At 38.4% G+C, this 21,560-nt stretch overlaps 2 protein-coding genes across 2 annotated transcripts; one reads left to right on the forward strand and one right to left on the reverse strand.

Annotated features, from left to right (window-relative positions):
- Window positions 1-1,847: 1,847 nt before the first annotated feature.
- On the reverse strand, window positions 1,848-3,550 carry foxe3 (forkhead box E3). Its single transcript, XM_051903588.1, has one exon. The coding sequence runs from the start codon at window positions 3,339-3,341 to the stop codon at window positions 2,073-2,075; it is 1,269 nt and encodes a 422-aa protein (XP_051759548.1). The 5' UTR covers window positions 3,342-3,550; the 3' UTR covers window positions 1,848-2,072.
- A 10,333-nt stretch (window positions 3,551-13,883) lies between these two features.
- On the forward strand, window positions 13,884-19,123 carry fam78bb (family with sequence similarity 78 member Bb). Its single transcript, XM_051904406.1, has 2 exons — window positions 13,884-15,830; window positions 18,369-19,123. Exons 1-2 carry the CDS (start codon window positions 15,568-15,570, stop codon window positions 18,889-18,891), a joined length of 786 nt encoding a protein of 261 aa, XP_051760366.1. The 5' UTR covers window positions 13,884-15,567; the 3' UTR covers window positions 18,892-19,123.
- Window positions 19,124-21,560: the final 2,437 nt, after the last annotated feature.

A 21,560-nucleotide genomic window follows, 5' to 3' on the forward strand; every position in this document is an offset into this window, starting at 1 on the left:
TGCAAGTTTATGGCCCCGGACAACATAAATGTCATAGTGCAAACCACAGGCGACACACTGAAAAAGAACCAGATAATCACTGTCGGTTTTCGGCCTAAACTGACAAATAGGCTTCCCATTCCTTTTTTCCCTCCTTTCCGCTTTTAAGTGGGCTCACCAGTTGATGTGTTGAGGGCTTACACGGAATAAAAGGACTGCAAAGCATACTGTAACTCTGTAACATTTCTAACCACATTGCTGCCACCTAGCGGCTCTACGCTGTATTCCACAAATAGCCTATATAAAAAAAATAATATCGCTGAACCAAACGACCAAAAAATGCAGTTCGTTTTTATTAAATTTCACCACAACCATTTTTGTTTTTCCTAAACAAAAATGTCGCGGTAATTAAATCCACTTGTGAGGCAAAAACCTAACTTATCGAATTACGCTCTTAATTAACTGAGGCCGGACACTATTTTACAACTTATTAATGGCAAACCAGTAGGCTAGGTATATCGCATGTGAATAAGAAGAAATTAAGTGTATAGTTACAGTTGGAAAAGAGCTTAACTTAATTCGCTGTTTGTCTCCCCAATATCAAAAGAAATTGAAAATACCACCAAGCGTGGAAACCGCACCTCATCTTGTCTAGGCGCTCATAAATAGTAAAAATAAATGAAACATTCTGAATGTAAAGGAAAAAGGTAATTACGGCTTTGTACTGTTTCAAAAATAGATGTTCAAATGAAATTATAATAGGCTAATTAAAGTTAAAAAATTGTAAGTGCAGCATTTATTGGCACTGCACTCGATGTGGACGCTTCTCGTGACTTGCGCTCCTTTGAAAAGTTGAAACTCCTTTATAGGCCTACACAAAACAGAATTAGGCTGCCTAAAACTATAGAGAAAGATTACGGAGTATTGTTTTAAAAGCTAATTTTACCAAAACATTTTACTGTTTTGAAATTAAGTACACTAGAATGTCTTTGCAATGATGAATCAATGCTTTGTCATTAATTGTAAATTTGATGTGATAAAACTGAAAGATCAGTTGCTCGTAATGTAGGCCTACTTTCGAGTAACAAACATTTTCTACGACGTGCTACGCTGCTACATGGATACCCATGCTTTTGACAAAAGTTCTCAGATTAGACACCCAGCCTTGGTCTTAACTTGGTGGTGGCTGACATCTAGTGGATTGTATGGGAAATGCTCCAAATCTCGGTTTTACAGAAATGATTAGGCATTTATTCCAATAGCCAGTCGATGTCGCCCCCTCACCAGCAAAATGAGGGTACACAATTTGTGATGAAAGAATAAATAAAAAGTGTTGAAATATTTTAAGATAGCTAGCTTACTATTTATAGGTCAGTATTAAAAACGTTTCAATAATGGCACGAAAAATCTATGAGCTAATGTAAATGTAATCCTGTTTTGAGAAGATCCACAGACTATATATATCAACTGACCGAATAACTATTTATTTGAATATATTATTGAAAAAAAAAAAAAAAAAACCATTGTTACCAAGGCTAAATAATCTAAATTAATTCAAATAGTATATGGACTATTATACAATAAGAGGCTATAACATAATATAAATATTCGAGTTACAAGTTACGTGTTATATCTCAATTAACGTGTCAAACTATATGGATGTAATGATCACAATTATTATATGCATATGATAAAATTATTGTTATTATTATTATTATTATATTACTATTATTGGATATTGAAAAGCCAACACAAACCTAATGTAGCTCATTTAAACTGTTTTGAAAGAAAGTTAAAATAGAGAACAAACGAAAAATGATTACACAAAAACACATTTATTTGCTTATAATATTATTTACATTGTTCTGTGCGTTGTTTTGTCTTCTGACATGTAGTCAAACAATGTCTCAGACTACATATCACTACCAGAACTGTAATTCTTCATTTTATATAACAGAAAATACTTTGAACTTTGATCAAAAACTAGTTAATTCGGTCACACGGTACACAACTTTTGGTACATGACAAGAATATGAACTCAATCTCGGGGCCATTAATATGCAGTGGAACGCGTTATCACAGTGCAAAAGTTTTCACATGTATCGCTCCAGTCCTGAGGCAAAATTGGCTTGTCTCATATATGAATTATTGTAGGAGTTCATTGCTGGTCCGGAGAGAGCTAAAAGGGATTCTGTATGGTCTGCGCACGTGCCAGAACGCACAGGGGGCAGCGAAATCCTGTTCCCCGAACAGTACACCTGTGATCCTCCCGGAGAGAAGCTGGACTGCGTGACCCCGGACAGGTGAGTAGGCGAAGCCGAGGAGGGATAGGTGTAACTGGTTGTCATGTTTGAAGCAAGAGATCCTGTGTTCCTGCTCAGCATGTTGCTCGTTGGATTTATCGGTTGTGTCTGAAAGCAGGTTGGGTCAGGGGTTGATACAGAACAGCTGGAGGTCATGGCACCCAAGTCTCCCGCACCCAGGCCGAGAGACTGCGAGTTGAGATCTCCACCGCTTTGCATCATTGTCTGCTGACTAATAATATTATCGATGCTGAACATCCTTGGCTGGCCTTGCGTGACCCCGGCCGATGCCTGATAGTGATGCAGCATCGCCGGGTGCGGAGAACCAGGCAACTGAGACCCGTAGCCAGACGTCACACCCGGGTACAAGGTGTTGGGGTATGCCTGTCTACCCATCGGGGTTGGCGTGAAAGCGCTCGAGCTTTGCATGTACCCAGGATATGTACTAACATCAGTCCGCTTGAAGCGTTTCCTCCGTCTCAAGAAACTCCCGTTGTCGAACATGTCCTCAGCGGCGGGGTCAAGCGTCCAGTAGTTTCCTTTGCCGGGCCTACCGGGCTCTCGCGGGATCTTCACAAAACAGTCATTGAGAGTGAGGTTATGCCGTATGGAATTTTGCCACTTCTTGGAATTCTCGCGGTAAAAAGGAAAGCGTTCCATGATGAACTTATAGATGCCGCCGAGGGTGAGTTTTCTCTCAGGTGAATTGGCAATGGCCATTGCTATCAGTGCGATGTAACTGTAGGGAGGTTTACCTCGCTGCACTGGCCTTTTCCTCCGCCGGCTGCCAGTGGCAGGCAGATGTTCTTCGGTTTGACCCAGTGAAACCCCTTCCTCCCTCTCGGTGTTTGGACTGCTGCCCCGAGGCTCGGCTTTGATGAGAACACCGTCCTTGGTTCGAGCCTGGTGGTTCAGCGCCGGTGGAGGAAGAGGTATCGGGGAGTCCAGACTCACGTTGGGAGACAGCACCACTGGACTGCCCGCCTCGGCTGGCGAGTGCTGGGACTCTGCCGTCATGTTGCACATGCCAGTGAAATATGAAAAATTTGCAAGATTCATAAAAGTTGTCTTTTATAAACTTTTAGGGCTTTCAGAATTTAAAATTCCCTCAACTAAACAGGCTGTAAAAATATTGACTATCAAAATATGCGTGCGCTCAGCTGTAGATTAGAGGTGTTTGTCTAACCAGGTGAGTGAGTCGGGGGGAGTTTTATAGAGAGGGCAGAGTGACGACACCGGCCGCCTCGTGACGATCGATTGGGTGACAGTTCTCCCCTCACTAACAAAGAATGCAAGGTCAGAAGATCAGCGTTAAATTAATTTTGGATGGATGATTTTTTATTTCCTACATTATATTGTAGAAACTGTATTTTAAACACAAGTGATTAAACGGACTAGGCTATATAACAACATTTCTGAATAAATCACAAAAAGTTATTAAAAAGCTACAAATGGGGAAAAGCTAAATAAATTGAAACATTAAACTTCTAACCTAGCTTTTTGATATTTTTACCTTAATGATTAATAAAAGCTGTCGTAAACCATTTCCTCTTCTGTCCTTCAAGGAAAAACACAAAGGAAGTTGTACCTGCTTGTGACCTTATATGGAACATACATTGTGAGATAGAAGATAAGGCAAAGTGGCTTACATAATAGCTTCCACTGACTTGGGGGTTTTAAGGGTGACAGGATTAGGAAGGAAAGGTTGGAGAGGTTGAGGTCTGCTAAATATTCAAAAGATCGACAGTTTCACAGAGGAGGATTTTTCATATCAACAAAGATCTGAAATATTATGAATACTCAATTTGTTGACCACTGTAAAAATGTTTTGCACTACTATGATATTGTGATTTAAACATCTTTGTATCCATGCATTTAACTTTTTGTCAGTATACTTTTATTTTACTTTTTTGCCACATTTGCACCTCTTCATAGACTCTACTTAAGAAGGCAGCAGTCAAAGACTTACATTTTAGCAGGTTGAAATGTTTTTAAGTGCAAGAAAGGACAAATAAAAGAACAGACTGCTCACTGAAAGTTCTATCTTTGATCTCTCTCGCTCTCACTCTCATAGTTTGCCCATGGGTTCACTGTGTATCCAGGACAGAAACAACACACAGAAAGGCTGTAACAGACTTCCCAAACTACCTCTCAATCCACCAATTGAAAAATAATAAGCTTTTAAAAACAGCAATTGAGCTGTGAAAACTTTACAGAATGTTAAGAAAATACTGCTGGTTTATTTTTATTCTTCAGAATGATACTATAGAAGGACAGGTGATAATACAGCATCACAGAACTCAACATCAACCCAGCATTTCACTGACTGAATTACAGAAAGACAATAACAGCTTGCACACAGAACTCTTTTTAGCTGTAAATGAAGAGTTAAACCTATCAGCTGAATTACCAGGGCTTTGCCTTTCAACACAAGGAATCTATAGGAAGGTCAGTAGGTAGAAAGTTACCCTAGAACTTTACAATATATTCGTTATATAATTTAAACTGGTAACAGCATGCATGTTTGAGTAGGGGTGAGCAAAAAAAGTGATGTGAGTGAGAAACTGGACAGATAGTGATCAACTCTGACTGATAGGAAAGAAATGGTCGGATGAATAAGACCAGAGTCATAAGCCATAACAGCATTCACCCCTGCCCACACTCCCCACTGCCCAAGCACAAAGCATGTGGCGGCCCCAGCCCACGCCCCTCCCTGTGCCCAGACGCGCTAAGCCTAGCTAGCCGAACAGAGCGGCTGGCTAACAGCTTCAGACAGGCGTGGGATCAGGGTTGTATCCAAGCAGGATCTGCCCCTAGTGCTGCCAGGTCAGGCAGACAAACAAGGGCTACAGCCAGGAAACAGCCCCTCCTCCCCTGCACCCTCATCCACCAGCCCCAGGGCCTACCATCTCACAGTAATCCCTGTAATATTACTCTTATCACACACACACACCAGAGATACATAGTCTGCCAACTCTTGAAAAAGTGCTGTAATAAATTGGACCTGGTTTGCAATACTTATGTGTTTCTGCATGAACATGTACACAAACTGGTCTGCATTATATCATGACAAGTCTACAACAAGTGAATATCCAAGATTTTCCTTCCTCAGGGCATTGCTGGCAGTTGTATTGAATTAAATGGGCGGTTAACATTTAATGGCCCAAAAGCTATCAAAGCAAAATACACTCATGTCTGTTTCCTCTGGATTTTATGCAACCTCAAGTGAAGGCACAGGAAAACTTTTCTGTGATGTTTGGACACTTAAAAGGATAGTTCACCGAAAAAATGACACACTCATATCCTTCCAAACCTGTATTTTTTTTGTCTATTTGTCTAACTTCACTTTTTGAGATATTATGCTTGAATAATGCGCAATGACATTCATACATTTCTACACTGTAAAATAATAAAATCCATGAAATTTATGGTAAAAAAAAAAAAAGAAAAAAAAAAAAAGAGGTAGCTGTGTTTGCCAGAACTTTACCATACAAATTTGATAGAAACATTTTACGTTTTACAGATTGAATTTAAATGTATGGTACAAAAAATATATACACCAAATACTATACACCAAATTACTAAAATATGTTTTTTTTTGCCTTTATGTATACTGACAACCACCTTAAAAACACAGGTAGTACAGAAAAAAAAATAACAAAAAAACATGATAAAGTTCCTCACAAGTAGCTTTTCCACAAGCTGAGCCAATTACTAACATATAGATGGTGCATGGTGTCATAACATACAATACTAAAATCATGCAATAAATATTAATTTAACAACATAAGATGTAACATTAAAAAACCCTAATGTACAACACGAATTCCGGAAATGTTGGGACGTTTTTTAAATTTGAATAAAATGAAAATTAAAAGACTTTCAAATCACGAGCAAATATTTTATTCACAATAGAACATGGATAACATAAATGTTTAAACTGAGAAATTTTACAATTTTATGCACAAAATGAGCTCATTTCAAATTTGATGCCTGCTACAGGTCTCAAAATAGTTGGGACGGGGTCATGTTTACCATGGTGTAGCATCTCCTCTTCTTTTCAAAACAGTTTGAAGACGTCTGGGCATCGAGGTTATGAGTTTCTGGAGTTTTGGTGTTGAAATTTGCTCCCATTCTTGCCTGATATAGGTTTCCAGCTGCTAAAGAGTTTGTGGTCGTCTTTGACGTTTTTTCCGTTTAATGATGCGGCAAATGTTCTCTATAGGTAAAAGATCTGGACTCCAGGCAGGCCAATTCAGCACCCGGACTCCTCTATGACAAAGCTATGCTGTTATAATAGCTGCAGTATGTGGTTTTGCATTATCCTGCTGAAATACACAAGGCCTTCCCTGAAATAGACGTCGTCTGGAGGGGAGCATATGTTGCTCTAAAACCCTTATATACCTTTCAGCATTCATAGTGCCTTCCAAAACATGCAAGCTGTCCATACCATATGCACTTATGCACCCCCATACCATCAGAGATGCTGGCTTTTGAACTGAACGCTGATAACACACTGGAAGGTCTCCCTCCTCTTTAGCCCGGAGGACATGGCGTCCGTGATTTCCAACAAGAATGTCAAATTTGGACTCGTCTGACCATAGAACAATTTTCCACTTTGAATCAGTCCATTTTAAATGAGCCTTGGCCCACAGGACACGGCGGCGCTTCTGGACCATGTTCACATATGGCTTCCTTTTTGCATGATAGAGCTTTAGTTGGCATCTGCAGATGGCACGGCGGATTGTGTTTACCGACAGTGGTTTCTGGAAGTATTCCTGGGCCCATTTAGTAATGTCATTGACACAATCATGCCGATGAGTGATTTAGTGTCGTCTGAGGGCCCGAAGACCACGGGCATCCAATAAAAGGTCTTCAGCCTTGTCCCTTACGCGCAGAGATTTCTCCAGTTTCTCTGAATCTTTTGATGATGTTATACACTGTAGATGATGAGATTTGCAAAGCCTTCGCAATTTGACGTTGAGGAACATTGTTTTTAAAGTATTCCATGCCTCTCTACGACATCCCTTTTATAGCTAATTATGATACAGACCTGATATCAATTAACTTAATTAGTTGCTAGATGTTCTCCCACCTGAATCTTTTCAAAAATTTCTTGCTTTTTTCAGCCATTTGTTGCCTCCGTGCCAACTCTTTTGAGACCTGTGGCAGGCATCAAATTCGGGTTGTACATAACTGATAAGAAAAATTAAGAAATGTTTATGGTTTTTCACTTTGAATTATAAAATATACAGTTTTTGGAAGTGAAAAAGAACATTTAACAGTATTTTACAGTAAAATTAGATGAAAGGTCCCATTAGATCTATTACAATTTTTCACCATATAGAGTAAGGGAACATGTCGATAACCAATTTTACTTTTACTGTTAAAATTCAATCATTTTTACAGTACAAGTGTTCCAAACATACATCAGTACAAGTCAAACAAACTCTAAATTCTAAAATCTAATTCTAACCCCAAATCTATTCTAATTGAACTTTTCTATGTTGTAAGAGATGTTTGAAATTTAGCCTGATGTCCACTTCTGCTATATCTGTCAGTGTGGATTGAGAGAGATGTGAAGGAAGAGAGAGAGAGAGAGAGATAACTGCTGAGTAAACACTTGGAACTCATTCATTTGCACACTGGCTCCAGGCAGGGCTGGGGTTTGAGAGGGGGTGCATGAGAAAAAGAGAGAGAGAATGAAAGAACGAGAGGGAACGAAAGAGGGAAAAGCGAGAGGGAGAAAGAGATGCCCCTTTTCTTACCCAAGCTCATCAAGTACGGGCCAGGGCTCCTGAAAACGGCAGGATTAGTGGAGGGCCGGGGCTCGGTCAGGTCGGCTCAGCCCACATCACTCCTGTACTGCACGCTACGCTGCTTCGCTAAAGAGCTCCAACATGGTTCTCACAGATACACACACACATACACAAAGACACAATGCATATACACACTTACTAGCACGCTCGCACAAGCATGCGCCACACATAGGTCACTGACATTCTCAGCCAAGAGAGACATAAACATTTGCTGTAACACACCAATGTCCACAACAACACATACACACACTGACATCATTATATTAGTAAAGATGTTGTTTTTATATGGAAGTAATATTTATAATACTCTGAAACGGAAGCCTCCCACAAACCTGTTGATATCAGTAGGATGATTTCAAATGTCTAGTTTTCACTATATTAGTAGGACACATATTTTGTCCCTCACATATATAGTCAAACCTGTATACAAACACTTTATACACATCTACATGTCCCTATTTCTTTTTATCCTGTAGAACTGCATTCAAAATATTATGAGATGTACAGTGCAAAAATAAAAATTAGAACATGATTTATGTTTGTAATCCTCCAGTAGCACTAAATGTGCACCCCTTAAGCAACATGCATTGGATGATCTTATCAACAAACTCTTAATGACAGCGCTTTGTGATTTTAAGCCTCAGGGCTTGCAGTCATGCACAAAGACAAGAACTCACTCTCACTAGCACAAATATGGTCACAAGGTCAAATCCTCTCCAAAAATCAAGTTTCCCCTCCTTTTTTCAATGCAATCATCTGCCAGTGTTGTGTGATATGGTCACTACAATGGTAAAAGTATGTAAAGCTGAAAATCAAAACAACAAAGTCATGTTTTCGAATAAAATTTCACTCTGTCATGTCATTTACACAGGTTAACTATCAGAGATCGTTAAAGGCATATAGTTCACCCCCAAAAATGTCATTTGCTCACCCTCATGTCATTTCAAACCTGTTATCTGTATGGCTTTGTGTTCTAAACAGCATTGGACCCCATTGACTTTCAGTATAGGACAAAAAAAACACAGACATTTGTCAGAATATCTTCTTCCTTCTTTGTTCCACAGAAGAAAGAAAATCATATAAGTTTGGAATGCAATAATACAGCTATGGAATACCTGTTTGAAAATAAGTTTTTTTAAATAACTGAAACAACGGTGTTCGTGAGACTATACCATGGGAAAATACTAGAGATGCACCCGTGTAGCGGCTGATTTGTGACCGAATTTAAAACCAAATGGCATATCGGCTATAGCACGAAAAAGGCCGATATAACAAACCGATAGTTTATTAGTTAACTACGTGAAGGCACTTGAGTTCATGGTTGCCAGGTTTTCACAACAAAACCTGCCCAATTGCTATAAAATATAAAAAATATAAAATCCACGTATTTGGCGGGGTTCCCCTGGTAAAATTCGCATTCCAGTGGCTAAATATTATGTTATTTGGAGTCGCTTCAACCGGCGGACATGAAAAACAACCTGCGGCAACAGTGTAAAAGTAGCCCAATTCCGCAAGAAAACCGCGGACTTGGCAACACTGCTTGAGTTGTATAATGTCTGTTGCATAATCCAACGTTTTTCTCTAAATAAAACAATTAAATACTTGCTAAAACAAAATTAAATCTGTACAAAATAAAGCAGGGCTCGACAATAAGGCCAGCATGAACAATGCACAGGACAATTGATGGAACTGTCACTGTCTCGATCAGGCCAGTGCTGCATCTTCTTGAAAGTTTATCCTTTGCATGTGTTTTTAAGCCTTGTGAATTTAAATATTCAAGTGCAAGAAGCCACAAAAGAGAACCCATTCTACTCACTGTGTGAGAAGTTTTGTGTGCGCACACATCCAAAGCACATGCCCGAAAAGCCACGTGCAAATACTGAATTGAGTTCTTTTTCACCACTTCTAACTCACACAAAATTATATCAAAATGCCTGTCTGGGCGATTATTCTTGTAAACATAGTCGGTTATGTCTTAAATGAACGTAAACAGTTGAGAAATAAAACGGTTGCCTACCTGTATATTGGATCCGTGCAGCTCTTAAAGTGACAGCAGCCTAATAATTCTGCTGCGCTGCTGTCTGTTTTAATGTTAAACAACAAAAGACAAAAAAAATTGCTCACTACTCTTGACTAAATAACTTTTGTAACTTTAATAAGAATTAATGTTTTTTTTTTTATTTATACAATGAAGAATATTTTACATTTTTATTATTTTATTTCTGTACCTGAAAACTACTGTTAGACCTACCATTTCATATGCATCTGAAATGGTTGTATTTATCTTGGCCTGTTGAATGTTAAATGAATCTAATCCATGTTCAATAGAAATTATTTGATGATGCAGCAATAAATTAGTATACCATAATGCATGTTTTTGCAGTTTAAAACATAATGCAATTTAAAACATGATCAAAACATATCTATTTTAATGACAAAAGTTCAAATAAGAGAGTAAGCGACAAATATCGGTATTGGAAGTTAAAAAAAAACCAACAACATTGGTTCAACCCTAGAAAATACCATGAATGTTGTGGTATGTTGCAGTGTGATGGTCAGCTCTCATCAACACAGATACTTGTGGCATGGATTCAAAAGAAATTAAATATTTAAACAGATATTACTAATAAGCAGAGTCCTGTTGCTTGTCAATCCACGGTGTGTGTCATAAAAGTGTTTGTGGTGTTTACGGTGGGTTTTAGTGGGTTTGTTGATTCTCCAGTCTGCTGTTCAGAGCGGGAAGTGCCCTAAGCAGGCAGGAGATTCCTAAAGCGTTAGGTGGCTCAGACTGCTGACTGACTGAATGTGTCTAGATCTATTTAGAAGCAAAAGGGGGGTTTCAAGGGCTCTACAGTCCTGATGAACTTTTTACCTGCAGAAGACCCTTTAGAGATAAAATAAATATCTGATTACTTTTTTTTTTCTTTTTTCTTTTTGACAAATCTGAGCTAGAAAATAGATGTAAAAATGAACCAATACAAAAATTGTTCATCTAAAAATAGATGGTCTGATCCACCAATAAAATCTCAGTGGAAAAAAAGTGATCAAGTGACGCAAGTGAGGCCACAAGGCTCTGAGATGAGAGACAGACACGACCGCAAAAACACAAGGACCTTCTGTCTTATTCCAGTTTTATCTTTCAACAGACACTTGTCCTTGTCTTTACTCTGCTCATAGCCTTAAAAAAAAAAAAAAAAAAAAAAAAAAAAAACTCTGGTACAAAGCTTTGGTTAGATTCCAAGAAATAATGACTTTCCAGTTCCAGTCTTTTATGAGTATAAACTATACATGTTTTAATTGAATTAACCTTTTATGAACTAGGCCTAGATGTGACAATATGTACTGAACTGTAACTGGAGATTAATTGTCAGTAATATTTTTGTATTTCTTCAAAGAAAATCTACTGAGCAGTAGTCTGAATAGTGTGAAAGGACTGAATGTAATTAGCTTGAAAGTCTGGCAGGAGTCATGGTCTCCAGGCATCTGGGATGTAGCTGAGCATTGAATAGTGATGAGAGATGGAGCTTCAGCATTTCTAACCTTTTATTACATCGAGAAAGACAGAGAGAGGAGGGAGAAAGAGGAAGACAACGTATAACGTACACATCTAAGCCTATATTCTGCTGACACTCACAAACAGGTCTTGCGTCTACACACACACACACACACACACACACATTACTCCTCTTTTATCTTTATGACATTTCATTAAAGCAGAAAGGTCAAATACAAACAGGTTTCTGATGAGTTCCTCACCTTCTGTGCTCCACCCACAATTCCTCCAGTAACACGCACACACTTTCCATGTCACCTTAAAAGACACCAAGCAAACTACTGAACACCTTTATTCACAACATTAAATGCTCAGATGTTTTGGGTATTTCCATGTTCTACTCCATGGCCCCCGTTTCCTCTAGATTACATGGATTAAAGTGTTTTGTTATACTTGTTTACAAAAGGAGGATTCTCATGCTTGTCCCTCCACTGAGTCACATTACACGGTTTGAATAGATGCTAAAGTGGTCTAGACCTGTTCTGCATAGGACAGGCAAGGCCTGGATTATTTACCCACCCATGTAAGGATTACAAACCATCTTAACCTGTCCATTAGTGCTGGGCCATCTCAGACAGATAGGCTACCCGACAAACATCTCTCGTCCTTTCTCCAGTTCTCTTTTTCACCCAAGCTCTAATCCACTCCAGCAGAAGCCTGATCTGATAGAAGCAGGCGGCTGAACTAAGATTACTGCTTCCTCTCTTTTCTTTCTCTTGTTCTCTTTTTTGATTGCTCTCTTACTCTCTCCATTGTTATTTCGACCCCCAGCTATATTCAGAAACACAAAACTATGAATATGTCTCACAAAAAAACAAGGCATATGGATGGAGGTAACAGAACTGCAGAAATATTGCAAACATTTTTACGCATTAAAGCAATAAAAAAAAGAGAAAAGTGTGTATGAAAGAGTGGACTTAAACCACCTCCACGTTACTAGAAAATCCAAGCTAGTGCTACAATTGACTTACATTTCTCAGAAGCAATATCTCCCTCTGCTGGATAATTTTGTAAATGCAGGCTGTGCCTTAGAGAGAGACGGTGGCATGCTATTTTAAGAAAAATACTTAAAAAAAAGACAAGAAAACAGGATAAAACATAAAATTAACTTTTTGTGTTTTCTTTGTGTGGTGTTTAGTGCTCTTAAAACAGACTGCGTGACTCGTACTTATGTCACGTGGCTCGTATAGGTAAAACAAGGAAAAGTAGACATGCTCTTTTTTATCTCTCTACCTCATTCTGTCCGGCTATAATCTTGTGTGAGTTAGAAGAATAAATTGGGAGATAGCAATTTACATTCATTCGAATGGCAGACGTTTTTGTTTTTTTATGTAAAGCGACTTAAAAATGAGAAAAATAACAAAGCGATTCATCCAAAGGAGGCAGTCGACTGTCATTATTCTGATGTCACTCAAACCTGTAGACGTTTAATCTGTCAAGTCTGCACTTTACTCCGGGGTGAGTTCAGATTCACTAATCACCATCATCTTCTTCTGACCTCACACGTACTTAACAAGATACCAGCCAATTTTCACAGTGATGTTTCCCTGACGGATAAATTTGACATGAGATCGGCCTTAGTGACGACAGTCCATCTATGTTGGTTGTCATGGTAACACGGAAAGCCACCAATTAAGAAGCGGAACATGTCTCTCGCGCTGTATAATCTCCCTGTGTTAATATGTAAGAGAGAAGGGGAGGTAAATATGGATCAAAGTTACAAAAAGTAATTATTATATTCAATTCTGCAAGTGAAAATGTAGCTCTTACAGTAGGCTAAGTAATAAAATCGCCCTTTTCTATTGCCTTGCAGCATATAAACGTTTATCATCTTTAAGGTTTACTCACAGTGTCTGTGCTTTCTCTATGGCGCAATCGCTTAAAGGGATAGTTCACCCAAAAATTAAAATTCTGTCATCATTTACTCACCCTCAAGTTGTTCCAAACTTGCATACATTTCTTTGTTCTGTTGAACACAAAGGAAGATATATTGAAGAAAGTTTGTAACCAGGCCGCTTTGGGGCACCATTGACTTCCATATAGGAAAAAAAAAAATACTATGGAAGTCAATGGTGCACCAGAACTGTTCAGTTTCCCACATTCTTCAAAATATCTTCCTTTGTGTTCAACATAAAGAAATTTATACAGGTTTGGAACAACCTGAGGGTGAGTAAACTATGACAGAATTTTCATTTTTAGGTGAACTATCCCTTTAAGTTTCTTCTAACGCAAATGTCTTTTGACGACACTTACTAACAGTCAGCTATCTTAAAAAGCTTGAAACGTGGTTTACACATGATCATGTATATACTTAGGCTACTTTTAAGACACCCCCACCTCTACCTTTTGTTTATAAAAATTTGTCCCACTTTTACATAGGCCGGATCAACCTATTCGTTTTACATGAGCCTACTATATTAGAAGAAACACCATTATGTTCAACATCGAGTATTTATATATAGGCTACATACATGAGTAGCTATTATAAAAGGCTAATTGCGAATATCACAAAGGATCTCATAAGATCCAACATCATCAACAGTTTCAAACTCGGGGTAAGGCCAGTTCACACCAAGCTAACTATAAAGATAACGACAAAGTTATAGTTCGATAAAGTCGTTCTCAATATTAAAAAATGGCAGCGTCCACACCACAGCAATAACGATAACGCCAAAGAGAAACGATATCGTTGGAATCACTTTCAGAGCGATTTTATTCAGCTGAAGAACGATAAAAACATTGACAGCCAATCAGAATCCATCCTCCTTTAAATAGCTCGAGCATTTAAAGTGACAGACAAGCACGCGCTTAGAATAAACAGAACAATATCGTCCGTTGGTGTGGAAACTAATATAGTTATCTTTATAGTTGTCGTTCTTGGTGTGAACGGGCATGTAGGCTATATCAATCTTGAGTCAAGCATATCATTATTCCATTACCTTGTTTTTCCTGGTTTTGTTGAAAGGAGAGCCCTATATGATGAACTGAGTGTAGCTACGTGAGGAGCACTATAACGTGCACCGGTACTCCCACGCGCCTCTGACCGTTCATTCAGCACCACAGCAACCGAACAGCGACCACAGCGTGCACATCAACAACGGACATGGGAACTGTTTATTTAAAAGCCGAATAGCACATTTCAACGATTTATCCAATCTCATCTGGACGCCTCGCGTGTTTGTGTGGATGTCAGTGTTTACTGAAGGAATACACGCTATAAAGGAACGTCAAATGTGATGTGATCGAGAGCAACACTCCGCTGTGTAACATACTTTTCGCGGTTCCTCCCCCGTCGTAAATCATGAAATACTTTGAGATTGCCTGTTGTTCCGAAACCGCAAACATCAATCGAGAAAAACCGAATCGCGACCACCTCTTGTCGAGGCGAGCGGTCCGCCACACCTGACTGTTTTTGCTCTGCCTCCGGTTGTGACATGAAAACTCGGACCAGAAAGAAACGGATGAAAGGGCGAAGAACTGCAAAAGGCCATGTGGATTTGAAAGGGAACATATCAGATTGAAGTGGGAGCCCAAAACAACCCTTAAGCCCGATCGCGAGTGACAATCGAAGGCATGGGCACACCAAAGATCAAGAGATGGTCGGAGGTCTTGCAACCTGTTGTTGATCCTGAGTAACTAGACAGTGATTTGATATCTGTTGATCATACCTAAATGGCAGTGACTTGGGGGAAAGCACGTGCTTTTGATTGACACCTGTTTTGTTTTGTCTTGTTCTTGATATTTTTAAATTCAGAAAGCCTACATTTATTAACTTGAAGAGTAGCCTAACTATTTTGGGCGCATGGGACTGGACATGAGCTTATATCGACGCGTTTTTTTCGGAATATACTTATTTATTTTTTAAACACCCTACTTGGTTGGTTGATTACCCTGACTCTGACCCTCTCCAGCCATGGGCTGCCTTCAGAGTGTCGCCTGCAAGCCCCGAATCAAACGCGAGAACATCGTTGTTTACGACGTCTCTGCTACTATTGACCATTGCCCGACAGTGATTGAGGAGAATTCACCCATAGTGCTCCGCTACAAAACCCCGTACTTCAAGGCCTCCGCCCGGATAGTAATGCCGCCGATCCCTCGAAATGAGACTTGGGTTGTGGGTTGGATTCAAGCGTGCACTCAAATGGAATTCTACAACACTTATGGAGACCTCGGCATGTAAGCCTGGTGCATGTTTTATGCCTTCAATGCCTTTGCTCTTCAATAAAATAAACTAAAATTATGAAGTTTAGTCACTGACAAGCAATCATATATCTGGGTAAGTGGCAAATAAGGATGTCCGAGATTATAAAATTATTTAAAAATCTAGTTTAAAACTTGTGTGCCAAGTTGTTTCAATTGAAATCTTTCAGTCTATAATTTTTGAAAAACAATTAGACTGATTCGAATTAAATGACTCGGTAACACAATAAGGTTCATTAGTTAACATGAACTAATAATGAACTGCACTTATACAGTATTTATTAATCTTTGTTAATGTTAATATCAACATTTACTAATACATTATTAAAATCTTGTTAAAATTAGTTAATGCACTGTGAACTAACATGAACAATGTATTTTCGTTAACTAACGTTAACGAAGATTAGTAAATACAGTAACAAATGTATTGTTCATGGTTAGTTCATGTTAGTTAATACATTAACTAATGTTTAACTAATGAACCTTATTGTAAAGTGTTACCAATGACTCCAAGCGTTATAGCCATCAACTATAACGTACTAAAATACTTGCATGTTGAATAGGGTGAATTCAGGGTGATTGGGACACTTTTTGCCTTTGAGATGACTTGGAAAGTGTCCCAATCAACCTGAATTCACCCTACAGGTGAGTCATTTGAGTCGTGATTCATGAACAAGTATTTTTCTTAATGTTACTCAGTTTGACTCAAACAAAACCATCCTGGCAACACTTTACAGTAAGCTCTCATTTGTTAACATTAGTTTATGCATTAACTAACATAAACTAACAATGAGCAATACATTTGTTCAAGTATTTATTAATCTTTGTTAAAGGGATAGTTCACCCAAAAAACAAAACTCTGTCATCATTTACTCAAGTAGTTCCAAACCTGTATAAATTTCTTTGTTCTGCTGAACACAAAGGAAGATATTTGGAAGAATGTCAGTAACCAAAGAGATCTCACCCCCCATTTACTACCAATAGGAAAAATAAATAATATGGTAGTCAATACCTTTATACAGGTTTGGAACAACATGAGGGGGAGTAAATGATGACAGAATTTTCATTTTTGGGTGAACTATCCCTTTAATGTTAGTTAATAAAAATCAAGCTGTTCATTGTTTGTTCATGTTAGTTCACAGTGCATTAAGTAATCTTAACAAATACAACATTTGATTTTAATAATGTATTAGTAAATGTTGTAATAAACATAAGATAATAATGATAATAAATGCTGTAGAAGTATTGTACATTCTTAGTAATATTACTAAACATGTTAACTAATTATGTTATATGTAACTAATTATTATTAATTATATGTTAACTAAAGTAGTTAACTAATGTTAACTAATGAAAACTTATTGTAAAGTGTTACCGACATTCATAAAAAGGTCAAAGTAAGGCTTACCTGACATTTAAAAATGTATTTTTTGGCTTTCTTAACACTTTGTTTAATCAAATTGATGCCACATTGACTTTGATTTGACGGACAAAAGATATTCATTTATTTTAAATATTGATATCTTAAATATTTTGAGAAGTAATAATAAAAATATGCCAAACTGCTTATGTCAACATTTCTACAGTCAAAGAATTTAAGCCTTTTAAGAGAATTTCTTTATTTTTTTCTCACAATCTCTGGACAGTTACACCACTTAATTTTTAAGCCTTACTCAAAAAAAAAAAAAAAAAAAAAAAAAAAAAATTGAAATCATGTTTAACACATTAAAATAATTGCATTTTTAATGACTAAAAAAAGTCATGTCATTGACCCATCTATGAATACATCTTTTATATTAATTAGTTCAATTACGACTTTAAATAGTGTATGGCAAAGGATACCTTCAGTGCAGTGCAGCAGTGATTTATATTCACAGAGAGTATGCATACATCAGCTCAGTGCCTGAGGGGAGGAGTGTTTGCACCTTCATCAGTCACTGCTCTTTCATTTATACTCCCACAAATGAGTTTCACAGCCTGTCACTGGATCAGACAGGGAGAGGCAGTGGATAAAAACAGAATAGCTGCTCTGAAACATCAGCGTGGTTGCACTAAACAGTTTAGTTTTGCAGGCGAACGCAATTATCTACAAATAAAGACAGCGCAGCAGACGAGATAGAGACATTCTCACACCCACCCACAAGCCCTGTGACGCGTGATGTGGGCCCTTCTGATGCTGCCTGGGGGGCCTGTCTGTGTGGAGGTGTGGACATGTGTGTGGGGGTGTGTATTACTGCCTGAGCGGGTGGTTGCGTGGGGTTTACTGTGACACAGATGGTGCAGTACCAAAGAAGAAATGCCAGCATCGGGTCATACCTAACAACACCCAGCCACATTAACGTCCTCTCACACTGAGTCATTTTACACAGGCAGCTGGGACCCTGATAATGAATGTCATCATTAACCCCAATTATCATTTGTACACTTGGACTCACCATCTTCTTTCACTTACACTAAATATTCAATAACACAACTGTGTTTGTTTGTTTAACCTCTAAACGTTAATTTTCGCAGGTCAAGCTGGGAGCTGCCAGAGTTACGAGAAGGGCTGGTGAAGGCTATCAGCGACTCGGACGGCGTGAGTTACCCGTGGTACGGAAACACAACAGAAACGGTGACTCTCTCCGGCCCCGCATCCAAACCCTCACGCTTCACTGTCAGCATGAATGATAACTTCTACCCCAGTGTAACATGGGCCGTACCGGTGAGCGAGAGCAATGTGCCTTTGCTCACGCGGATCAAGCGCGACCAGAGCTTCACCACTTGGCTGGTGGCTTTGAATATGTCCACACAGGAGAAGATCCTCCTGCAGACAGTGAAGTGGAGGATGAAAGTGGACATCGCAGTGGACCCCTCCAAGCCACTGGGCTCTCGAGCAAGACTCACTGGCCGGGTGCACCAGGACCAGCCCAAGGTGTTGACCCATATGGACCCGATTCCCCCTAACGCTCTGGGTAAACCTAATGCTAATGACGCCCAAGTGCTAATGTGGAGGCCCAAGCGAGGACCACCATTAGTGGTGATCCCCTCCAAGTAGCAGGTTGTGGGAAAACGTGAAGGTTTTCAATCAAAATTTGCCTTAAATCCACACTACTGCCTTTAAAGAGATGTTTGGTTCTTGAATGGCCATAGAGACACTTAAAGGGATAGTTCACCCAAAAATTAAAATTATCCCATAATTTACTCAACCTTAAAGGGTTAGTTCACCCAAAAATGAAAATTCTGTCATTAATTACTCACCCTCATGTCATTCCACACCTGTAAGACCTTCGTTCATCTTCGGAACACAAATTAAGATATTTTTTGATAAAATCTGATGGCTCAGTGAGGCCTGCATCTCCAGCAAGACAATTAACACTTAGAGATGCCCAGAAAGCTACTAAAGACGTATTTAAAACAGTTCATGTGACTACAGTCGTTCAATCTTAATATTATAAAGCGACGAGAATACTTTTTGTGCGCCAAAAAAACAAAATAACGACTTTATTCAACAATATCTAGTAATGGGTGATTTCGAAACACTGCTTCATGAATCTTTTGTTTCGAATCAGTGGTTAGGAGCATGAATCAAACTGCCAAAATCATGTGAACCATTGAAATTTCGAAACACTTATGACGTAACAAAGTCTCGTTTACTGAAACGACCTCTGATTCGAAACAAAAGATTCGTAAAGTTTCGAAGCTTCATGAAGCAGTGTTTTTGAGATCGCCCATCACTAGATATTGTTGAATAAAGTCGTTATTTTGTTTATTTGGCGCACAAAAAGTATTCTCGTCGCTTCATAACATCAAGGTTGAACCACTGTAGTCACATGAACTGTTTTAAATATGTCTTTAGTAGCTTTCTGGGCAATGTAAGTGTTAATTGTCTTGCTGGAGATGCAGGCCTCACTGAGCCATCAGATCTTATTAAAAATATCTTAATTTGTGTTCTTAAGACAAAGGTCTTACGGGTGTGGAACGACATGAGGGTGAGTAATTAATGACAGAATTTTCATTTTTGGGTGAACTAACCCTTTAAGCCATCCTAGCTGTATATGACTTTATTCTTTCAGCTGAACACAATTGGAGTTATATTAAGCTTTGTAATGGTATTTAATGGCACCCAAGTTTTTGAAGTTCCAAAAAGTGCATCCATGCATCATAAACGTAATCTATACAACTCCAGTGGGTTAATAAATGCCTTTTGAAGCGAAGCGAAATTTTTTTGTAAGAAAAATATCCATATTTAAAACTTTATAAACTATAATCACTGGCTTCCGTTGGATACCATGGATGGATAAAAGAAGAAAACTATATACACCTAGGATGGCTTGAGGGTGAGTAAATTATGGGATAATTTTCATTTTTGGGTGAACTATCCCTTTAAAAGGACAGTTCATTCAAAAAAATTCATCATTTATTTACCCTCATCATTTCAAACCTATATGACTTTCGTTCATTGTGTGGAACACAAGAAGATATTTTAAAGAATGTTTTTGTCCATTCAATGAAACAAAACTACACTGGACCCCATTGACTTTCAATGTACAGAAGAAAAAAAAGCTTCTTTTGTATTCCACAGAGGAAAAAAAGTCAAACAGGTTTGGAACAATGATAGTTTGGGTGAACTAACCCTTTATTTTGATATTGACACTTAAAACCTCAAGGAATCAAGGTGAATAAATAATATTTCTGGTAGACAAAGGGATACTCCACCCAAAAATGTACATTCTGTCATAATTTAAAAACCATAATGTCATTCCAAACCTGTATGATTTTCTCTCTTCTGTGGAATATATTTTGAGAATTTTTTTTTCTTTCTTTTTTTTGTCCATACAATGGAAGTCAAAGTGTTCCATTGTTATTTGGCTCCCAACATTCTTCTGCAGAAGAAAGAAATGCATACAAGTTTGGAACCACATGATGGTGAATAAATGATGGCAGAATTTTTATGTTCATTTTTGCGTGGAGTATTCTTTTAAGGCTGTTGATATCACAGCCAATTCAACTATTTACAGATAATTTAACTCCAACCTTCTCTTTTAAAAGTTATCTGCAAGAGTAAAACATCTGAGGTACAGTCTTGCTCAGGCAGAGCAGCAAGCTTTACATGCTACTTCTATAAATACAATTTTGCAAAACAAAAGAAACTGTTGTGCATGAATGTATGCCTTCAGTTGAATTCAGTATGCCTTTTAGCTTAATTAGTTTCATTCACAGTTCATTTGAAGGAAACAGAAAGCTCCAACTGTCAGATATATTTGCTATTCAGCATGGCGTTAATGAAGTAAGAAGAGATATAAGACTTTTTAGTTCCACAAAGCATAACCTGGACTGTGAACACTGCCGCAGTGGAAATGACAGGACTTTGTCTGCTTGAATTTCTATGCTCTAAGCTTAAGAATGTCTGGAGCGGTCTACGATTTCGCTTTTCAAAGGGAGGGGAAGAGAAAGATTTGAACAGTGCTGCAAACACCAACTCCCACCGCTACTCATTAGAGAGGTGCAAACCATCCGGACATTCCTACTGAGATAACTAACACACATCCAGACACAAAAGCACAACAAACACTCAACCTTCACCTTCTTCTTCGAAGCACCCTCATCTTCCCTATCCAGCACCTGCACAAATTACAGTGGAGTGACTGCTTGATTATCAAAAATGAATCAGTTTGCTTGAGCATTAAAGCCATTGGAATTGTATAAACTAAATTTACTGTATGA

This window comes from Ctenopharyngodon idella, chromosome 8, assembly GCF_019924925.1.
Source record: "Ctenopharyngodon idella isolate HZGC_01 chromosome 8, HZGC01, whole genome shotgun sequence".
Classification (NCBI taxonomy): domain Eukaryota; kingdom Metazoa; phylum Chordata; class Actinopteri; order Cypriniformes; family Xenocyprididae; genus Ctenopharyngodon; species Ctenopharyngodon idella.

Bases quoted from the DNA above. Each gene is read 5' to 3' on its own strand.
- fam78bb (XM_051904406.1), top strand. From the start codon at position 15,568: ATGGGCTGCCTTCAGAGTGTCGCCTGCAAGCCCCGAATCAAACGCGAG. The intron at 15,831-18,368 runs GTAAGCCTGGTG...TAATTTTCGCAG, and splicing joins ACTTATGGAGACCTCGGCAT to GTCAAGCTGGGAGCTGCCAG.
- foxe3 (XM_051903588.1), bottom strand. From the start codon at position 3,341: ATGAATCTTGCAAATTTTTCATATTTCACTGGCATGTGCAACATGACG.